Genomic DNA, 24,065 nt, shown 5'->3' on the forward strand with positions numbered 1-24,065 from the left:
ACCAGTTGACGGTAGCCATTGACACATTGACATAGTATGGAAAAATATACTATGGAAGTCAATGGCTAGCATCAACTTGAGGGTGAATAAATGATGACAGAATTTTCATTTTTGGGTGAAATATCTCTTTAAATGGCAGTGAAGCGCAGAATGGTGTCACAAAACACACAGCTGAAAATGATTGTGTCAAGGTCAAAAAACACTGGACTGGACGAACATATATCTGATTGCAAAAGAGGATGCGTTTTATGTGCTGCAGAAAAAGTGGAAAGCAAAACCCTCAGAAATAAACGAAGGTGTCGAAAAAACCCGAAAGAACATAACCGAAAAATACAAAGCACCTGGTGTCATCGCAAAGTCTCCTACTATAACAACATACAGAAAACCTATTTAAAAATACAGCTTTTTATTGTATACATGACTCTGATCTGCAGAAATACTTTCCTCTAAAGTGTGCCAGAAAGAAAATGTGTTAAACTACAGCTAGTACGGTCATCCCAGCCGCTATCCTCTCTGTCTAAAGTGTACGAGTCTGAGTACTTTTCGGAGAAACTGAATATGAATAAATGTAAAAGTGGCTTAACGGAACTGCAATTTTCAATAAGGACATTATCTAATGCTTTCCAACAGAAATTCACGAAAAGAAAAAAACACTACATGTTCACAAGTGGCTTCACGGGGACACCGACTCAAAACTGACTAAACTGAAGAGACCACAGTCATGACGAAAACAAATACAAACAAAATATTTGAAAGCAAACGCTTTTGATTGTTTTTATAATCGGAGGACATCTGTGCACAGATAAGTATGTTTGTGTACTTCACAAGCCAGTGGATGATTCACGAGCGCATTGATTATAAAGTACATGCTTACGGCTGATTTCTTATTTGCTCGCTTTGTTTTTATGGATGAAGAACAATCAGGCCTCATTCATGAAACACAAGAACAGATTCATTTCTGTGTAAAACCATTCCTTCAAACATTTTAATTTACTTAAAAACTGCTTCTCCAGCTATGACAACTTTATATCTTTATATCTTAAGTTTAAAGCTCTCTTTAAAAATTTACTATTTACTATTAATAATTATTAATTAATTTATTATATTATTATTACTATTTATTTATTTACTAGGGGTGGTGTTGGCGCAGTGGATAAGACACATGTCTTTGGTGTGAGAGACCCGGGTTCGAATCCACTGTGAGACAAGACACTTAACCCCTAGTTGCTCCAGAGGCGTGCGACCTCTGATATATATAGCAATTGTAAGTCGCTTTGGATAAAAGCGTCAGCTAAATGTAATGTAACTTAGAATGTAATTAATGTAACTACTATCCTGCCTAAAACATTTATATTGCTTTTCAAATGTTTATACATATTGACCCAGACTTTTGATCAAAAACTAGAAAAAACCATCATAGAAATAATATTTTTAGTTTTAACTACATTTTTAATTAGTTTTAGCAATGTAGCTAAAACGAATTATGATATAAACATAGTTTCTTTCATAATAAACATAATTTAATATTTGTCACACATCTGAGTTGTTCATTGATTGTCCGAGATGACATATGAGATGAGAACAAATAAAAAGGCAGTTAAATATTAAGCTAAATGTGACATTTATCATGAGTTTATGTGCAAATTAAAAATTGATATAAAGGTAAACAATTATTTTATTCTCAGAAATTAGGGGGAAAAAAATAATTTCACAATGGTATTGCTAATACTGTCCTTCATTAAGAGTAAAAAAGATTCCTAAACAAATATTTAAAAGTATACAATCTTTAAGTTGCATTCATTTGGAGATTCGATGTGAAAATATGCATTACAATATGAAAATCTCAAATTATTATAGTTATTTTATTGAAATGTTCATTTCTAATGTGCGATTAACCATACACACACACTTATTGAAAATGTGAAGAAAGTGTGTTTTAAGGGTGTTTATTTTCTTAAACCACAGGTTAAATGTGCCCATAGGTAACTAATGGATTTAAGAGAGAAATTAATTCTGCTCGTTTCATGAATGAAGCCCACTGCCGTTCTCTCAGTCGTCACGAATGACAGATTTTCTCAAACACACACACACACACTTCAAATACTCTGCTTAGTGATGCTGTAATATCATGCGTGACGCTCGTTCAACAATCAGCTCAATACAATTCCCGTTTTCCCTCTCGCCTCATTTACTTCCAGCCTAAATCATTACCCTCACATCTGCCCCTGCATCTCCACCGCCAGCTGAAACTCTGACCCCTTCTGAAGAGATTTTCAGGTAAAGACCCAAAAAAAAGCAAGACTTGGAAGACAATCATGCTTCGAAAAAACATTCAGTCTCTGCTCCAAGTTTAAAAAAAGCCACTGAGCAGCACAGACAGAGAGAAAGACAGAATATGTGTGTATCGTGAGAGATGTGTTTGAGTGTGTGTTCCTCAGGGGCTCACAGGTTAAAGACCACCGTTACCGTGTGTTATAGATGAGGCATGAATCCATGAGCTGGTTACCGGATGAACATCTCCTGTTTACCATGATCTCCAATCAAATTGAGGTGGTCCATTTGAGTAGTGGCCTTCTATTTTTCAAAAAAGCCCCCTAGTTCTCTTCTCCAAATAGTTTTTGATGAACCAAGTAGCACATTCCCTAAGTCGTCCACTTTAATTACCATAAAAGTCTAGTATAGAGTCATTGAATGGACTGTAGTGTTGATTAAAGCTCATGACTGGGTGTCGGGTTTGTCTCTCCGTCACTCCCATCCGATTTGACCCAGGGACACACCAGCATGTGCTCTAGGTAGATCAGGGGGTGAGAGGTCAAGACGCACAGTCCATTTAACATCATAGAAGGATACAGCAGCGACAGAATCTCTGGCGGCTCCCGCCCACCGATGGAGGGGGAGTCACAGGTGCAAAGTAGGCGTGAACTTTAATGTTGGGCAAGTGAGTCTACAGAGGATGAAAGAAAACAGGAAAATGATTAAAAAATTGTGTTCAATAAAAAAAAAAAAAAAAAAAGAACACGAGGACGGAAGCTCATTAGCATATGATAACCTTTCCACCCTACAAGTACTAAATAATGAATGCTAAATTGTTCAAACTAAATGTTTCCATAAATAAACATTTAAATATGATAGAAAATACAGCAATTCTGCATGGTGGTGAAAACAACTGAAGTCTAAACTGATACATGATAGACAATATCCAGGGCCGCTGCTGGCCAAATGGGTGCCCATAAGCAGGATTGTATTGTTGTGCCCCCCTTCCTTAAATATGATGATGGAAAAAACACCTACTATAGGAGTGAAAATAGAACTGTAATAAAATAAAAAAGTAAATGAATAAATTGTATTATTTACAAATTACAGTTGTAGCTCTCGACATTTACCTGTGGCTATAACTTTATTATGACTCTAATTTATTTTATAGTCTCAAGGATTCAGAAATCATGGAAAAGGAAACTAAGCAGTTTTACTAAGATAAAACCATGGTTTATTTTTGTAAGGGTTGGGATGTGCATGTTTTTTGTTGAAGAAATTATAAAGGCTGTGTCATCTATAAAAGGTGTCCAAAAATGAAAGATTTAGTGAATATTTAAATTAAATGTTTGGTCAGTAGCCTAAACAAGGATTTGATCGTCCTGTAAGTGTAACAGCAGCAATCGCATGGCATTTGTAATAACATGTACATAAATAGTTTATTTTGTATTTGCTTACATTATGTATTTTAACAGTGTTATTATTAACCAATCATTATTGCCTCATTATTTTTTATATAATGCATTTTAAGTCATTTTAAAGGCTATTGATGGCTTAGGTCTATTTATATAGCAACAACAACAACAAAAATGGCTACAAGAACAATGATTTGTGGTGTCATTGTTAAAACCATGGGTAATTTTGTAAGAGAACCTTAAAAAAAAAAAAAACTTTCACAGGAATGTGCCTGAAAGTGATAAACGGGCCTTCGTTTTTTCCTAAATGATTTATAATTTATTTTAATATATATTAAAAATGTATAAGGTTTGCATTGTAGCTGGCACATAAATGAACACATTACAATTGTTTTATGACTGCAAGTCTTTCTCCTCAAATGCTATTGAGCTTTAAATTTGCGTCAAGCCAATTTAATGCCTGTGTTTTATTATTATTATTTTACTTTCTTTAGTTTTCTTTTCTCTGCGCCGGATTGCTGATGTCCTTTACCCGAGCATAGATGTCCATCCATCAGTTATGAACATTCATTCATTTTATAAAATGATAAAATGTAAGTGTACAAAATGTATGGTCATTTGCTTAGAAAAATATGTGCAATGGTTTAAATAATTCTAAATTTTTTCCTTGTTTTAAAAAAAATAAATAAATAAAAAAACTCTAGGGTTACTCCGATTCCAATATTTAATGAGTTATTTAAACAAACAAATCATAGTATTCAGATGCATTTTTAATTGTAATCGTTTCTCCAGTTACATTTATATTTGCACCACTTTTTTATAATAAATTATGAACTGAACCAAAATCACAGTGAATGGATCCAAATTAGTGTGATGCATCATCTATTTTAGTGAAATGTTTATACTTTCTTTACTCATTTAAATGCATTTCTCACTGCAAATCAATCCTAAATCTGTATCCTAAAAGGTTTTATTTTTAGTAACATCCACAAGATTAGAAACGATTATACACTGTGGAAACGGGGCTTACCCTCAAGCGTTTGATGCCGGCGCGGGTGATCTGCTGACAGTCGTACAGCTCGATGCGGTCCAGCCTGTGGCAGATCTTCAGATGTTCTAATGACGCGTCTGTGATGAGCGGGCAGTTGTCGAGCTCGATCACCTCCAGACGGTCGTGAGCGCAGGGTCCGCTGCCCAGCTGCCTGATGCCATCATCAGTGAGAAGCTCGCAGTGAGACAAACTCTAAACCACGCCAGAGAACAAGTCCATAACACTCAAGAAACGTCACATAAATTACTGTTGAGTTGACAACTTGAAAATGTTACAATTAGGCATGCCAATCAGTTACAAATTTAAACTGAGCTCTGTCATATTCCAATGAATCAAATTATTTTGCAACAAAACTTTGCAGACAGAAGAGTGGGCTATATCATGATGGTAATATGTTCATTTTATATCGTTTTATTTTTTATAAAATAATTGATCACACTAAAGCATTAAATTGACAGCACTAATCAAAGCTTTGATGAAACGGAAGCAGTGACAGGTTTTTCCTCTGTATTGTGATCAAATAAAATGGCATAAAACCATACATACAAATAAGTTGTTATAATAAAGATCTATAACATGCATTTAAAAAACAGAATTTTAATTTCATGCTGATTTTAAAATTTAGTTTAGTTTTTTTAACCTTACCAGAACCTGGAGTCGAGGGCAGTGTATAGATAGCTGGATGAGCGTCCCATCTGTAATCTATAGAGGAAGATGTAAAATTGTATTAATAGGAGAGAGAAAATAAAGCCATGTAGCAGGGGAGTAGAGTTTTCGGTTGCACTTTATTTTACAGTACGTGTACTAACATGTACTTATAGTGTACTTACAGTGTATTTATCTAAGAAAGTTCTGGTAACACAAGGTAACTACATGGGGTAGGGTTAGGTTTAAGGGTAGGTTCAGGGTTAGTACCTAGTTATTACATAGTTATTGTAATTACTATAATCAGTACATCGTATGTACATAAGGAACAGGACTGTAAAATAAAGTGCTACCGAGTTTTCAATGTGATAATTACATTGTTGTATATCGGTGTCAATTTCTGTCCAAAATAAATGTCTACAATGAAAACATTTGATCTAGGGGGTCTTCTAGCTATAAAAGCCTCTTCTCGGCTAAGAAATAAAAATGGTAATTGTGACTTTTAATCTCACAATTCTGACTTTTTCCCTTGCAATACGGAGAAAAAACATCATTCATTGTGAGAGGTACACTCAATATTTTGAGGAGAAAAAAAGACAAGTCAGAATTTGATCAATTTCATTTTTAGACTTTTTTTCTCAGAATTGGCCAGAGAACTTGCATTTCTTTGTTATGTCTCAATGCTGATCTTCCAGGTTCCCTCAATCTAGCAGTACTAAACACCCAAAAAACACAAACAATAAAAAAACCTAACATTTGTAAATACAGGATACAATCAGGCTAACAATTTAAAAGCTTTTCTGATTAGGAAAATATTTCTCAAAAGAGAAATAGCTGTTTTTGTATGACTTCGATTCAGAATGAATAAACAAGTATTTATTATAAAATATCCAATTCCTTCATTTTTTTATAAAAAAATAATCTGTACTTTTCACATTGCTTCTCTTAAAAGTCCCCATTACAATTTCACCTATTTTAAAATTCCACTAGATTTATTTCAACATTATCATCAGGCAGAATCCACTGAACACTTCGTTGCACAAAAACAACAACAAAAAAATTCCAAATGTAATGTTCTTAATGCAGAATTAATAACATTTAAATACTGTATGTAACAACATTTTAACTTTTTTGTTATGCGACACTCTCTGAAGAGCAACCTATTTGCACTCACCTGTACACACTCTTCTAAATCCATCTTTTCTAATTCATGGCAATTCTGGAAAACATGAAGGGAAATGATAGGTCTGCTTTGTGTTTGATAAAAGCTCTGGAGGATCAGCACAGAGGGAGGTTGGAGCTGTGCAGTGTGTTTGTGGGATTGTTTACTCACCCGTGCAAGTGAGGTGAAGCCTACATCTGTAAGCTGAGAGCAGCGAGCCACCTCTAATATTCTACACAGACACGGAGATCAATGATGCATCGTTCAAAAGAGGAGAAAAACTGGGTTATGGGGGAACGCATGCAAATTTATCAGCTGATATGTGGGTTACACACCTGAGGCGAGGGCAGTTTTGGCCCAAGGCATTGAGAATCACGTCTGTGATGTTTGCACATCCCGACACGCATAAAGACTGCAGCCGATGGCACCCGCGACAGATGGTTATGAGACCTTCATCTGTGATCTGCTGCTCGATTCACACACAGAGACAGACCTGCATGAGGAACCCATCTTCTGGACATCCCATGTACGAGTGAATATTGTTAAGTTTCAGTCACGGTTATACATTCTGATCTTTGTATACATGTAATAAGTTTGCATATATTACACTGAGAGGAAGTAAGTAGGGCTGTGCAAAAAATTGAATGCGATTTTCATGCACATCTCATCAGTAAAGACGCTCCTGTAATTAGAAGTATATCCCCAGCACGTGCGTTCAGATCAGGGTTGCCAGGTTTACACAACAAATCCTGCCCAGTTGCTTCTTAAAACTGGTCCAAAACTAGCCAAATCGCGTTTCCGGGAGGTTCCCCGATAAAAATTGCTTCCCGGGGTTAAAATATACGTTTTTTAGCAGGGTTGCCTTGGTAAAATTCGCATTTTAGGGGCTAAATATCACGTTGTTGGTATTGGGGTTGCTTCAAACCGTGGACACTAAAAACAATCGCAGACTTGGCAACACTGGTTCAGGTGGAGCAGCAGTTACTACATAGAGCCGTAGTCTACCGACAACTAACACAAAATCGTTTTCAAAATCGACAAAGAATCACCTGCGATTTTAACATCGATTTTGTGTAGATTGTCAGTGAATTACGGCTTGATGTAGTAAATGCCAACCAGTGTTGCCAAGTCTGTGGTTGTGTTTCATGTCCGTGGGTCAAAGCGACCCCAATACAAATAACGTGATATTTAGCCCCTAAAATGCGAATTTTACCAAGGCTACCATGCAAAAAAAAAAAAAAGTATATTTTAACCCCGGGAAGCAATTTTTTAATCGGGGAACCTTCTGGAAGCGCGATTGGGCTAGTTTTTGACTAGTTTTGAGAAGCAACTGGGCAGGAATTGTTGTGAAAACCTGGCAACCCTGATCTGAACGCATGTGCTGGGGATAAACTTCTAATTACAGGAGCGTCTTTACTGATGAGATGTGCATGAAAATCGCATTCGATTTTTTGCACAACCCTAGAAGTAAGGATTTTAATGTGAGAGAAATTGCTGTTTCCAGTACCGTTATGTTTTTGTAAATGGCTATGGTTGCAGTCGAATAAAGGGAGTTATCCATAAAGTTTAAAACAGGTGTGTTTTGATGAATAACATTGGTCACAGAGGATGGCTAGCAATTACAAAGTTCCACCCTTTGACAAGGGAATCCATACGGAAGTTGGAACAATGAAGTCGGAATTTGGACTAGAGTTACGGAAAGTAAACAAGCGCTCGCTGTTGCTTTGGCACTGTCAGGAAGAGCGAGAGAAGCTGCGATGGAAATACCGGCAGACGATTTGAACGCAGACACTGGCATGACAACTTTACTAGCGAAACATGATTTGTTCCTCAAGGAAGAAAAGGACTGTACATATGAAGCTTATATGAGCTTTGATCATATAGTGAGAGACAGTAATGTTTCCATGACAGACTATATAATCGATTTTGAATAATGCTACTCTCGGATGAGCAAGTATAAAATGGAAATTCCTGATGCAGTATTAGCTTTTAAGCTGCTGGACACTGCATGCTGGGATTGACAGTTAGCTTTAACAGCATGTGCAGATCTGACTTTTGCATCAATGAAGTTGGCACTAAAGAGAATTGGACCCTGTGGAGAGATATGGCCAATCACAATGTGCAGTGTGTCAAAGTACATTCCACTGCCCACACAAAGGTGAGCAAATCAAATTGACTGAAGACAGTAAAGAGACTAACGTAGAGGAGTGCAACATTGCTCTGTTTACAGAAGAATTACACTCTGAAGCAGAAATCCTTATGACTCAATGTTTTCGATCTGCAATAATAGACACTGCATGCACTCGAACTGTGTGTGGACAAGAGTGGCTTACTCACTACATCACTGAGCCGAGTCAAAAGGAGACAACAGATTTGAGGAAGACAGAAACACAAAGCCATAGACCATTTAGGTTTGGAGATGGTAAAGTAGTCCATTCCAACAGAAAGTTGAAAGATTCTGCAAAGATTTGACAGATCAAGTGCAAAATTGAGACTGAAGTTGATCCAGATAACATTCCATTACTCTTAAGCAAAGTCTCCTTGAAAAGAGCAGGAACAGTATTAGAAATAAAAAAATGTTTAATCAACCTGTAGAACTTGAGTTTACAAGCTCTGATCATTACGTTGTAAACATAACGGAGAACAAAAGTAGCCCTAAAGACATGCAATGTAGTGAGCATATCTTGGCAACTGCTGAAGAGGAAAGGAATGAGAATGAGAATGAAATCCTAATAATCTCGGATAAAATGAGCACATCCTGATGAAGTTTCAGAAACAATTTGGACATGCTTCTGACGATAAATTGCAGCAACTTCTACACATCTCCAAAAGTAAAGATAAAGAATGCAGCATCATCTTGTAAAAAAATTATGAGTGTAAGGTATGCCAAAAACATAGTAACGCTAAAACAAAGCCTGTTATTGGCATCACAGTACAACGAAACAGTGGCTGCAGATTTGCATGAATTTGAGCCAGGTGTGTGGTATCTCCATTTAATTGATCGGTTTACTCGCTTTAGTGCAGACAGCATTCTGGCCACAAAGCGATCTTCTGAAATAGTGAAAACATTTCCTCCATGACTGGATAAGCATACATGGGCCACCCAAGAAACTGTTTAGCAACAATGGGGGAGAATTTAATAATGACGAGGTGAAATATATGGTGGAAAACTTCAACATAGAAGTGAAAACAACAGCTGCATATAGTCCGTGGAGCAATTGACTTCTGGAGCGACACAATCAAACACTCATTGAAATCATAATGAAAGTGAAAACTAGTAATGGTTGTGATTGGCATACTGCAATGGACTGGGCTCTTATGGCAACATGGCTACAGTCCTCATCAGCTAGTGTTTGGCCAGAATCCCAACTTACCATCTGTGTTGATTGATAAACCTCCAGCTCTAGAGGGTACCACAAAGAGTCATCAAGAAAGGCTTCTACGGATGCAGAGCACTCAGAGAGAATTGGCAGAGCGTTACGGAAGCAACTACGTCACACCGATGAGAAATATGAAATGGTTAATAAAGTGTACTACAAGAGAGTGGAAAGGACCAGGAACGGTCATTGGTCAGGATGGAGCTGTGGTATTTGTGAGACATGGAGGGACTTGCATTAGGGTACATCATTTCAGACTGAGTAAATTGAATACAGAAAGCGAGGATCAACATGCCACACAGACTGACCTAGAAAAGAACACAGACAATGAACAAAAACAGGAGCTTGCTGAAAGTAACAGACAGTTGACAGAAGAAACAGATACTTGGATGCAACAAGAGGTGAGGCAAATGGAAGACACAATGGGGCAGAATGAAGCAGAACAGCACATAAGTGACAGTGCAGAGACACCCAGTGGTACTAACCTGGAAACTGTTGTCAGATTACAAAAAAAAAAGCACGAATTGTAAAATACAGAGATAAAGAAAAAATGTGTTTTGTGCACAGCTAAAATCTTAGGGCATGCAGGTAAAGCTACTGGTATAACCTGTTGCTCATTGAGCCCACTAATGTAGCAGGCAGTACAGAGTCTGCTGACATGTTGAATGTTGAGAATCTTCTAATTGAATCCACTGTTACTAATACTGACTCTATTGATCTATGTGAGGATGTGTATGTAACAAAAGATGTAACATTTGACTTTGCAAAACAAGAAGAGATAATGAGTTGGAGAGATAACAGTGTCTTCGAAGAAGTGAAGGATGAGGGACAAAAGTGCATTTCAACTAGGTGGGTTTGTACCTACAAAGGGACATTGAAGGGGATTGTACCCAAAGCTCGTCGGGTCGCTAGAGGTGTCAGAACTCAACAAGGACTCACCAAAACATGTGCTTCAGAGTGTCTTTGGCTTCTTGTGGAAGTGATTTGTCAAAGACAGTGGACACTTAACTCCATGGATATAAAATCTGCATTTCTACAGGGAATGGAGCTGTCTTGTGACCTTTATATCAAACCTCTTCCTGAGGCCAACAATGAAGGAAAACTATAGAAGCTTAAAAAATGTGTGTAGGGTTTGGCCGATGCGTCACTCTACTGGTATAACAGAGTGAAGGAGATTGTCATGAGTTCAGGAGAAACAATGTCCCAAGTAAATCCTGCTGTGTATTGGCTAGATCAGGACCGCACTGGGGTACTCGCTTGCCATGTGGATCACTTCATATGGGGAGGCACACAATGTTTCTCCACAACAGTAATACCTCATCTCAGATCCATGTTTCAAGTTTGATGTGAGGAGTGTAACAGCTTCTGTTACATGGGAATAAACTTTGAGACTGTGGACAATAAAATGCAGGTCATTCAGGAAACTACAGGACGCCCGCGTCTGGGTGCAGGCTAACAGGTTAAGCATTGCAGCCCATACATTTGGATCCTTCTTGAACTGTGGAACAAGTCTCTCTGACTAAGATCAACTAAGGTCCAAGGTAGCCCAAATTCTCTGGGCTGCAAGGCCGAGCAGGCCTGATGTAATGTTTGATGCCAGCAGCTTAGCATCAAGCATAAAAAAATGCAACTGTGCAGACTATTCTTGAAGCAAACAGAATAGTGTGTAAACTGAAGTCCAAAAAGGTAGTTCTGTACTTCCAATATCTGAGCAAAGACGATGGTTGTATACAGTGATGCCTCATTTGGGAATCTTTCAGATGGGGGGACTCAAGGTGGGCATCTGATTGTTCTCATGGGAGAAAACGGGACGTTCTCTCCCCTTTCCTGGCAGTCAAAAAGAGTCAAGAGGATTGTGCGAAGCACTCTTGCTTGTGAAACATTGGCAATGTTCTCTGAGCTGACTACTGGTGACACTGAACATGCCATACCAATAATATGTGTCACTGACCATCATTCACTTGTTCCACTGAAGTCCACAAAATCAGTTGCTGAGAAAAGACTGCGTCTGGAAATAAGCAGCATCAAAGATCTTATTCAAACACAAAGGGCTGAATGAGTGCTGTGGTGTAATACAAAAGAACAACTTGCAGACTGCCTTACAAACAAGGGGGCATCACCACTGCAATTACTTAAGGCACTTTGTGAAGGACAATGGAAGCTCAAAAAAAAAAAATGCAGGAGTCATGTAAAAAGGAGCTGTTAATAATTAACTGTTAAAACAGGTTATTTGATGTGAATGATTTGCTGTTTTATAATGAGGGCTCCTAGGGCATGTGCTGAATATTGAAATATATATATATATATTTTTTTTAAGAAAAGATGGAGTTTGTAAAGTTTCAGTCAAGGTTATACATTCTGATTTTGTATACATGTAACAAGTTTGCATATATTACACTGAGAGGAAGTAAAGACTCTTATGTGACAGAGCGATCGTTGCTTCTGGTACTGGTATGTTGTTGTGAACGGCTGTGGATGCAGTCAAATAAAGGGAGTTTTCCCATTAAGTTTAGTACAGTTGTCTTTTGATGAAAAAAAAAATATGAGTGACTTACTGAACACGTCTGCAAATTGAGTGTGACCAGCTCTGGACCATGTGCTCCAATATGCTGAAGTGCTTCATCCTCCAACTATAAAGAGAGAGACAGATAATGACTGGATTTAAAGAGACAGGTCACCCAAAAATGTACTTATTTACTCTGCCTCATGTTGTTTTATGCTCTTTTGTTTTATGTAGAATACAAAATAAGGAGTTTTGCAGAATCAATAAGAACAGTTACCATCAAATTAAACATATTTGATGTCTTCTGAAACTATACAGTCGCATTCAGACAATGTTTATGGTGTCTTTTGTCCTTGTCCAGTTGTCATTGTATGCAAAATCCCATGTTAACACGTGAAACACTTTTTAACTGAGGTTAACTGACATATATTTTTTTACACTTTGTAATCGAATGCGGCCAATTCGTTTAATTTGTGTAATATTTTAAATTAGCTTTTACTTTTATATTTTCATTTTATTTTAGTTTAAGTTTTAGTCATTTTAGTAATGTGCTTTTGTCATTATGTTACTTTTTTACAAATATTTCTAACTTTCAAATATATTTCAAATATTTAGAAATATTTCTCTATGTAATAGTTTTAGTAATATGAAATAACACATTTAGAATTTTTATTAATGTTTTTAAAGTTTACGTTTTTTCATCATATATTTACTTATTTCTGCTTCATTTTTTGTGTTTCAACCGATGCCATTCTTTTGGGTTAGGACTATATAATTTATTAATATTCCGACCTAGCTTTTAGTAAGTTTTTATAGTTTCAGTTTTATTTTTAGTTTGTTTTAGTAAGTTTATGTGCTTTTGTAATTTTTATTACTTTTTTTTATTTCTCCATATGACTTTAATACATTTTTATTTCAGATTTATCAATTACAAAAAAAATTTACTATTTCTACTTCAGCTAATTTCATTTAGCCTAACTTTTTGTTTCATTTTCTAAATATCTAAATTAAAGTTTTTCATGTACATTTTTATCTGCATTATTTCAAATACGTACTTCAACTTCAGCTAATTTCCGTTAGTCAAATTTTTGTTTCATTTTCTAAAGTATTTAAAAGTTTTTCATTAAAATTATTTCAAATGCCAAAACTGATTTTTTTTATCATTTTAGATATAGTTAAAAATATCATGAGAAGTAGTGCTAGTAATACATTTTTATAATACTTCAGTTTAATTTAAGTTTTAGTCAATTTTGTAATTCAACTTATTTGTTGTGAAAGCAGAGAATGACCTGTGTGCAGCCCTTGAGGAACAGGCCTTTGAGTCCTGGACAACATCTCACGAGCGCTTGTATGCCGTCTTTGGTCACCTGATCACACCACGAGATGTTCAGCTGCTCTAGCAATGGACAGCCCTCGCTAAAATGACAAAGACAGAGTCGTTTAGCCCCAGGGAAGCATTTTGCTTAACCAGCAAGTATGTGTATCTACAACCTCTGACCTCAGAGCTTTGAGGGACAGGTTTGTGATTGAGGTGCAGGAGGCAAGATCCAAGTGCTTCAGTTTGGGACAAAATTTACTCAAGCTGTTACAGGTACTGCAAAAAGAAAGAAAGAAGTTTAACAGAGATCAAAACACTTACAGACACACACCGTTACAGGTTTTACCCACCTGTCAGTGATCTTGGTGCAGCCATTGAGGCTGAGCAGCTCAATATTCCTGCAGTTGTGGGCAAAAGTTCTGCGGGAGACAAAAACACGTTTTATATTAAACAGTAAACAATGCTTGAATTTCCCTCCAAGTCACAATAATATATTTAGTCTAATTGTAAAGCCCAGATATCAATACTGAACATATTTGCAATACTATTATTAAATATATATTAAAGGGATTATTAATCAATAAAGGAAATGTTGTCATTAATTACTCAACCTCATGTCATTCCAAACCGGTAAGATACATTGATAATAAGAGATATTCTTTTAAGATCAACCACGGCCTCTTAAAACGGCTCATTCTACGGCTCATGTGTGCATCACATTTTATGGAGGACAATGACTGTTTTCTAGAAGAATAGCTTACAATATGGTGTCTGTTTCTATAAAGTGGGGCAATTCAAACTTTGCAGGGACAGTCTGGCGCTTCTGACTCAAAGCCTGTAAGTACGTTTTCATATTTAAAGAATCTGCCACTAATGATTCAAATGCAAGATTTGAGCAGTGTAGAGTAGCGCTTGTTATTTGTCGTTTCTCCGATCACAAATGCAGACATGGTTTTACGTTTACACAGTGCGATACGCAACACAACTCGTAAAAAGACAGTATAAGTCATTATGATCAGTAATTTTAGAGGTCGACCAATGTAGCCATTTTACAGATTAATCGGCACCGATAGTTGATTGCTGAAACAATCGGTTATCGGCAAAAAATCATCGCGATAGTTTTTCAGGTTGCGTCCATTACTGGAGCGGCTGAGAAGGGTCTGTTTTCATTGTACAGTGCGACAGCGGCCTCTAGTGGTTGAAATCACTGACAGCATGTGCTATTTGTTTAGACACTGACGCAATGTCATATGACCCCTTTAAGTACTGTAACTTCAGCTGCCTTTTAATTTGGTAAAACTGAAGTCAAAAATGTTGACAGGCAGCAATTATTTGTATGGTCTGTCTTTTCTGCTGTAGAGTTGACAAAAAGATAGGTAGGATTCTCAAAACATCTAATTCAATGATATCTGCCGGGTACTAGGGACATTTCTCAATGTCAGCAAAAACAATGCAAAAATACAAGTTCAAAAATATAACTGATAAAATGAATGCTACCGTTCAAAAGTCTGGCGTCATTGTAAATTCCAGCAGTGTAAATTGCTTTAGTTAAGCCTTTTGCCAAATGCATACATGTAAATGTATATATATTTAAAAAATTATGATTTTAAGGTCTTGAAGACTTAAGGAACGACATGAGGTTGAGTCTTCATTTTTATCTGCAAATGGGTCTTCAAGAATGAGTAGTTTCATCCTTTTGCCGCTCCCTCTTTCTCACCTGAGAGCGCTGTCCCCTACTCCAAGACATCCTCTAAGACTTAACTTCCTTAGGAAGCCTCCACACCGTTTTGAGATGTTCTCCACCACACGGCCCTGTGAATGAAGAGATTTTTACAAACTTCAGCAACTTTCATGTTAAATAATGTCTGACATTCCTTGTATTTAAGTGGTTCGAACAAAATGTGAACTGTCTAGTTTAAGAGCAACCACTGTCTACTCACCTCAATGTCTCTCTGGAAGTCAAAGAGGTCAATGCGCTGCCAGTTACTGCCATCCAGCGCTAACACGTTCCAAGACTGAGAAAAAAGAGAGAGAAAATGAGAAACTCAATACTCCACTATAGATACATATACACTAAAACTATTATTCTAGAAGAGCTCTTTTCATTTCTCTCCATAGACAGCCATTCAAAAGTAGCTGTACATCCTGACAAATTATCATTGCAAGCAACATTTAATCCACTAAATATTTTACGATGTTATAGTAGATGTTTTGACAGTGTGACCATTTTTCCAGGCTCTTAAAACCATGGATTGAGCAAATGTCAAAACAGACACTTATATAATCTATAAAGTGCTGAGAAATCACACTTACTCGTGAGACTTGTGCGCAGCGGCAAAGTGTGACTACATCCAGAAATGAGAAAATTCTGCAGAAAAACATCAGAACTATTTGCAAACATCAACAAAAGGCTGTGATAGGAAGGTCATTAAAGTCTTCATTATTTGTTTTTGATCACAGGTCTATGCTATAAAAACAGCACATATAAGGTCAGATGAAGAAAACAGAGATGATTAAGATTTTTGACAAGACAACATTATTAAAATAAGGAAATGAAGCAGGAAGAGAGAGAAGTGCTGAATGGTTTCACACCAACCGTAACAACAGTTCCTTCGGCAGCTTCTTGTTGATAACAGCCTCGTCATTATTGGAGAACATCTGAGGACAAAGAAAGACGTGCTTTTATAAAACTGTCTGTCTTATGAGTTCAAAGGTCAACGACAGGATTTTAGAGTATGCTACAGCAAATTACACTCTTTCAAAGTGACAAAGTGACATACAGCCAAATATGGTGACCCATACTCAGAATTCGTGCTCTGCATTTAACCCATCCAAAGTGCACACACACACACAGCAGTGAACACACACACACCGTGAACACACACACACAGAGCAGTGGGCAGCCATTTATGCTGTGGCGCCCGGGGAGCAGTTGGGGGTTCGGTGCCTTGCTGAAGGGCTCCTCAGTCGTGGTATTGCCAGCCTGAGACTCGAACCCACAACTCTCTAACCTTTAGACCACGACTTCCCCAAAATGTACAACAAGAAACCAATAATTCTGTTTGGCCACATTTCTGTTACACTTTTTGTTGAAAAGTGTCCTTCATATTCTCATGTGAGAGAACTGAGGCTGTCATTTTATTACAAGATAAAATGGTGCCATCAGAATGAGAGTCCAAACAGCTGATAAAAACATCACAGTAATCCACAAGACTCCAGTGCATCAATTAACACACTGAGACATGAGAAGCTGTGTTTTAAGAAACAAATTCACAATGTTTTTATCAGCTGTTTGAACACTCCTTCTGACGGCACCCATTCACTGCAGAGGATCCACTGATAAGCAAGTGATGTACTGCTACATTTTTCCAAATCTGTTCAGATGAAGAAAGAAACTCATTTACATCTATGACATTGAGGGGGTGAGTAAATTTTCAGCTTTTTATTTTATTTAATTTTTTATTTTGGGGTAACTACTTTAAAATGTTTTCAGAAATTTGCCAATTGAATGTATTTTAATAATGCATTTTTTTCTGAAATAAAGAATTTCAATCCCAAGTTCTTTTTTTTTTTTTTTTTACAGATGGAATTTTGCCCTACAGGCAAAATTGACATTGTGCCAAATATACTACATGAAATTAATACCAGATGTCTTGTTCTCATAAAACCACAAAACCTTTTTTCCAAGAGGTAACAAGAGATACAGATTGTCCTGCTGAATAATTCAGAATGGACCGGATGTTCCCTTTTTTAAGAAGTGACTACCTCACATCCAAGAATAATGGAGCACACATGAATAGTTTCTGTTTTTGGTGCGGATGATAATATAGTTATTATTATCTTTATAGTTCATTCTTGGTGTGAATGGGCCTTTAGTCGTATTTTTACAGCTTCACAACTCATGAGCCTTCTCACTTTAATCTCCTCTTGTGTTTTCACAGAAGAAAGCACATCATTACAGGTTTGGAATGACATGAGGGGGAGTAAATGATGACTAAACTTTCATATTTAGGTGAACAGTCCCTTTAAAGCATTGAAACAAACAATGTGTGAGATAGCTTACAGCTATTCTTTATTATGAACTCTCTCATTTGTGTTGTTCCTCTCTCTTGTCACCCATCCATTCTGTATGGGGCGACTTTCCATCTGTTTGTTTGTTTAAGGATAAGCCATGTGCTGTCTGACTGCAAACTGTTAGAAACCAGGAATGATTGATCACTTGTTTCCAGCTCATCTGAAACACTGCACATCACCAGATGTCTTTTCTCCTCACCAAATCCCTTTTATACCTAAATGGCTCTTGTAGTTGTTCTAACATGTATGAATCTCACAAAGACAAGTGCAGGTCATACTTCATAACCAAAAACAATATTGAAATTTATTAAAATTAAATAAAAGACAAAATATGAAAGTAATGGAGTACTGTCCTGAGAATATAATTATATTATTTAATAATAATTATATAATTTGTATTTATTTTTTCAGTTTATATATATATATGTACTAAAATAACAAATATACATAATTATACTATATACATTTTTTTTTTTTATACGTACATTCCTAGCAGGCAAGTGTTTGAGAAGAACTTCAACCTGTTTTAATGGTTTCTAGATATACTTGCACTGATTTCACTTTATAAATAACTGCTACTAACAACAATTTTACCGAATTACATTTCTTGTTATCTCATGTGTAATATTAGCTAACATCTCACGACAAAAGGTCTCTAATTGGTTCAGATATTTTTGTTGGCTATACCTTGTTTACCCATAAACAACCTAATTTCCTCAGTAATATTGTAACAATATTGTGCAGTAACAATCAAGCAACTGAGCATAAGATGAGCTGTCAGTCATTTGTAAATATAACTCTCACACTGCTGTCAGCAAAACAACATCCAGATAATCACTCAGATCCTTAAAAAAGAAACAGTGCTAAGCTGATAACAATGTAGTGCTTCTTAAATACTGATTACATTCATGCCTTTACGATAGAAATACTGCAACTAGGCCTTGTCAACTTAACAAAAATGAACCATAGTAATCATAATTTCCACTTAAATGTCAGGGCTATTATTGTAAAGTCATAATTGACTATTATGATTATGGAAGATCATTCAAATGTTAATATTAAGGTTTTAAAATATGCATGTTATTTTTATGCCATTTGTGGCTAGTAAATAAGATATCAATAATGCATTAATTATTATATCACAAATTATCTTTTTTTGTGTGATTATAATTACTTAGTTTATTTTTTCATTCCCATTCTTCTATACTTTGTGCAATATCTCGTTCACATCAGCTATGCTGAAATTGTTATCATAAAAATTAGAATGGCATACAAAGAGGACAGAAAATAATGTTATTCAATAATTTGAAAATAATATCAAATACTGAATGGTTAAAATGGCAAAAAAAAAAAAAAAAAAGTTATATCTATTTTGTATAAGGAGTTAAATGCCTGTGGTAATGTGGTGGAAACTAGATACCATGGTAAATTTGGTTTAGGATAGATTTCATTCAAACATATTACAGGGTAGATCAACACTGGAGCATTATATTACAAATTAAGCTTCAGTAACTAGCCAACAATGTATTCACTTTGACACTGCATGTCTGAATCTGATTTTTAAGAGCAACTATAGACAACACATAGCATTTTAAAGCATAGCATCAATGCCATGTGCCACAACATTAAGGCTTTGTTTCAAACCTTGTACGTCGCCTACCTAGACAGCATCACAGGCGGCCAAAACGGCAGCACGAGTCTTATATACAGTCTAGATAGTCAGCTCACTCAGATTTGAGACACTCCCGATGTAAACACAGTTGTTGTAAACACAAACTTGTTTAAACACGGCTTATCTAGCATCTTCGATGTAAACAACAAACTAAATGTTTGCTTAAACAGGCCCAACTGTTCTCAGTAGTGATGAGTTGTAATACACTCGTGTTTTTACGCGTAAAGGCCCGTGTATATATATCCAGCTTTTGTTTTGGCTGGCTGTTTTCTCCTCACTTCAGCCCGTGGGCCTACCACCATTATCCGTTTCCTATAATCTCAGCTAAATTAACCAGTTTAATTTATAAAAGCACTCGAAGCGTAGAACGCAACCTACTGTTGCTTCACGAAAATAATAAAAAAGTAACATTAAAGCAGCGTTTGTGGCTCGTTAAGCTTGGAAGAATGGTTGTGTTTATACAAAGTAGACTTGACAGAAAACAAAATATAGCAACTTTAAAGAGCCATAGCGTTGGGTTTGATGTTGCCTTTGGTCAACATACATAACTGAACGTGTTTTACATACTGACAAGTGATTAGAAGAGCTGAACTCATATAAGTATGATTGCGGAAGCTCGGCCTCTTCTACCGCGACAACACGTAGAATCCTCCATCATTTCAGTCGTTTAGGAATAAAAACGCACGGTTGTTTACATCGACAATGTCAATCTGCAAATAAACATGGGCTACTCGCCTCAAAGCGACTCCGAGAGACGCCGTTCACCTCCTTACCCATCCCGAACACTACAAAGTCGGTGAACCGGAGAGGAGAAGAGCGTCCGGTTATTAAAAGGTGGCAGATGTGTCGGTACCGCTGGCTTCTGGCGAGCTCATGCCGTGTTTTTGCTTGATTTCATCGCGTATGTGTGTATATGGCGAAGATGCAGAAGAGCCCCAGCGGTTGAAGTATGAACGAATCCAGTTTATCTCGTGTTGTGTTGCGGACCACCCCCTCCTGATCTCAGACAGTTTCCCCATCTGTAAACTACACCTTATAGTCAATATTGTTCATAAATATTGCAGCTTTATCTGTCCATTCGCATTTGTCGGACTGAATTCATTTCTAATAGTTTAAAGCCATGCGTGATGTGATAGTAACCGCAGTGAAAGTATAAAATATTTTTAGAAAATGTCTTAAAGGTCGAATAAAGAGTCATTTATAATAAATTATATATATTTTCAGTTGTCATATTACCAAACTGGAATATATATATATATATATATATATATATATATATATATATATATATATATATGAGCTTCATTTCAGATTTCAGTGAACTAGTTATAGTTTTGCACCGAAAGTTTATTTGTCTGACGTGTTGAGGATATTGAAACATTCCTGGGTTCAGTGTGTGCAAAGTACTTGTAAAAGGTGACATATTTTGTCGCAATGTTGTGTGGAAAGTGTAAAGACTGCAAATCGTTTGTTTCGTGTTATTGTCAGGTTATTGTTATGTTCGTTTCCGGGTTTGGCGAGTCGGCCCCGCCTCCAGCTGTCCTAGCCAATTAAAACTCAAATATGGTCGTCGTCATCTGACGTCATCGTGGTGGTAACACGAGGCAGCGTTTTCCCAAAACAAACGAAACAGAATGCCTTTACCACCACGTTTACACAAATCAAATTCATGTCATTTCAGATAAACTAATTTAAGAAAATATTTATTGATATTATATTCAAAATTATAAATTTCAACTTTTGCAGAACTGTAAACAAATATGGTGAATTGGAACGCTTCAACTAAAATTTATTTTAGACAAGAATGCCACAGAGAATTACCTCCTGATTGTATGCAACTTCGTGATGCTCATTTAATGTAACCATCCTGAAGGCACCAATATAAAATGTGTCTGTATTTTGTTTAAACCACAATAATCATAAAATACTGCCAGTAGGCCTAAATACTTTAAAATGCATCCAGTTTTAGAGAAAAGGGGATAATCAAAAGGTGCTTTCATTATTATCATTATTTTTTTGTTTATATCAATAAATATATATTATGTTTATATCAATATATATTAATACAGAATTAATAAAATAACACAATAATTACATTTACATCACATTTAGTCATTTAGCAGACACTTTTATCCAAAGCAACTTACAAATGAGGACAATGGAAGCAATCAAAAACAACAAAAGAGCAATAATATATAAGTTCTATAACAAGTCTTAGTTAGCTTAAACGCAGTACACGTAGCAAGGGCGTTCAAATAATATAATAAATAAAAAGAAAAGAAAACTAGAGCAAGCTAATGTTAGAGGTCTTTTTTTATATATAATTTTTTAATAAATGACAAGAAAATGGATAGAATCCAAAAAGATTAGAAAGGTAGTTAGATTTTTTTAAAGAATTGAATTAGAATCGTGAGTGCTAAGATTATAGGTTTAATTACTTACAATTAAATGCCACAAAACTTTTAGCAAGTTTAACAAATCTACATTTAAAATACACAGGATATAAAAATAATAAATTTATGTGATGTAATTTTTTATTTATTATTATTTATTTATTTTGTGATTAAAAAAATTACCATTTAACACAAAGAAATTAACAACAATGTCAATAGCATGGTCACTGCGGGAAAAGTAAAGAAATATATCTTCCACTCAGGACGAGTTGCTGTGCTAGAGACATGGAACACCATTCTGACGTCATGTATGCGCGACGTCAAAACACCAAGCTCTTTGGAAAATACCTTTTTAATACACGAATATCGGCAGCAACAGTCAACTATCATTCATATATAAAATCGCAACTGCAAAACCGGCCTATGTTCCCGCTGACAAATGCTTAAGAAGGTGAAATTATACTGTATTAAACAGTGTGGACAGTAACGGAGTAGCTTTACTTCGTTACTGTACTTAAGTACATTTTTCAAGTATCTGTACTTTACTGGAGTAGTTTTATTTTGAGTAACTTTTACTTTTACTTCACTACATTCCAAAGCATAAGATCGTACTTTTAACTTCACTACATTTCATAAAACATATCGTTACTCCCTATAATATATCACGTGCTCCGACACGCAGAAGCGGTGTCTGATTCATCATGAACGAACTGAGTCTTTTCAAAATAAACTTTAATCGGATCCCGAATCGCACCAAACGATTCGTTTACGAATTAGAATGATCCGATTGCAGCTGTTCTGGAGTCGACCACTCACTGATTCAAATAAACCGTTTAGTGCGAGTCTCCAGAAGTAAGAACCGGCAGATCTTGTGAGCGTGCGTGCGTCTGATGTTGCTAAAAGTAAGTTATTAATGTCGAAATTTAGGATTAATTATTGTAACTGAAAATCAAATTTAGGTCAAAATTGTCAGTTGTTTGGGAACTAAATCCGCTGTAAAGAGTGATCTGTTTAAGCCCACTGAAATGCTCCAGTGCAAACGATGCAGACACATCAATCAGCGTCTCTGTGTTTTAGGTTAAAAAATAAAATAAAATAACCTTAAACTAACACAAATTAAATAAAATAACTCATGCATGTCCAAATTCCCCGCTACCGTAATATTAACAGTTTTATTAAAATGCTACCATGACGTCTGTTTTTATATTGTGTATCAACAGTAACGTTATACATATGTATATTGTTTGGATTAACTAGACGAGTAACGTTAGACAGACATGAATGTTTATTCATAACCGTACTGAAAATAAGTAAATATTGTAGCTGATGCTAAATGTCTAACAGGCTTGCTTGTGCTAACTTGAGGTAATTTTTATAAATAATGTCCAAATATTTTTATTCAACCACCTATATATATATATGTATATAGATTACATCTAGGGACAAAAGAAAGGATGTGATGTTCAGAACATGGTTACTACAGTAATTATCAAAGAGGGGAAGAGATGCACCCCGTTTGGCCAGGGGTGTTTTTCAGAAAAATCATTATGAAAATATAATTATATTTTCCTTAAAATGTTATTCCTAACTTCAGGCCTTATTATCATGTCGTATATAACTGTGATGTTCTGTAGAACCACAAACTTTAAAACACTTTAAAACACAAGTCCATATCAGCAACAAAAATATATCTTGACTCCATATAGTGGTTATTTTGGAAAAAATCCCAGGTATTTTGAGCAGTAGGATTATAAAAAATAAAAATAAAATTGCTAATATAAAATTAAATTAGCCTATATAAAATTGCAAACAGCTATCTTTCAGTACTTTTTTACTTAAGTACATAACAAATTGAGTACTTTTGTACTTTCACTTGAGTAAAATTGAAAAATTAGTACTTTTACTTTTACTGGAGTAATATTTTATTATACGTATCTGTACTTTTACTCAAGTTTATTTATTTAATTTTAACTTTTTATTCATCAAAGAATCCTGAAAAAAGTATCACAGATTGCAAAATAATATTTGGTAGCACAACTATTAATAGTTCTAATAATAAATCATCATATTTTCATGATTTCTAAAGATCATGTGACACTGAAGACTGGAGCAATTATGCTGAAAATACAGCAAATAGATTATGTTTTAAAGGATATTAAAATAGAAACCATTATTTTATATATTTTATTTTGATAATTTAGA

General features: G+C 35.7%; 1 protein-coding gene across 1 annotated transcript; it reads right to left on the reverse strand.

Annotated features, from left to right (window-relative positions):
* Positions 1–1,265: 1,265 nt before the first annotated feature.
* Positions 1,266–20,359, reverse strand: LOC113062628 (F-box/LRR-repeat protein 20-like). The gene is made up of 15 exons (XM_026232606.1): positions 20,206–20,359; positions 16,321–16,382; positions 16,038–16,092; positions 15,665–15,739; positions 15,442–15,536; positions 14,075–14,143; positions 13,905–14,000; positions 13,696–13,822; positions 12,459–12,533; positions 6,862–6,992; positions 6,698–6,758; positions 6,539–6,583; positions 5,365–5,421; positions 4,699–4,911; positions 1,266–2,944 (listed from the first exon to the last, which is right to left on the reverse strand). The coding sequence occupies exons 1-15, from the start codon at positions 20,245–20,247 to the stop codon at positions 2,837–2,839; spliced, it is 1,311 nt and encodes a 436-aa protein (XP_026088391.1). The 5' UTR covers positions 20,248–20,359; the 3' UTR covers positions 1,266–2,836.
* Between the last annotated feature and the right edge of the window lie 3,706 nt (positions 20,360–24,065).

This window comes from Carassius auratus, chromosome 44 (genome assembly GCF_003368295.1).
Source record: "Carassius auratus strain Wakin chromosome 44, ASM336829v1, whole genome shotgun sequence".
NCBI lineage: Eukaryota > Metazoa > Chordata > Actinopteri > Cypriniformes > Cyprinidae > Carassius > Carassius auratus.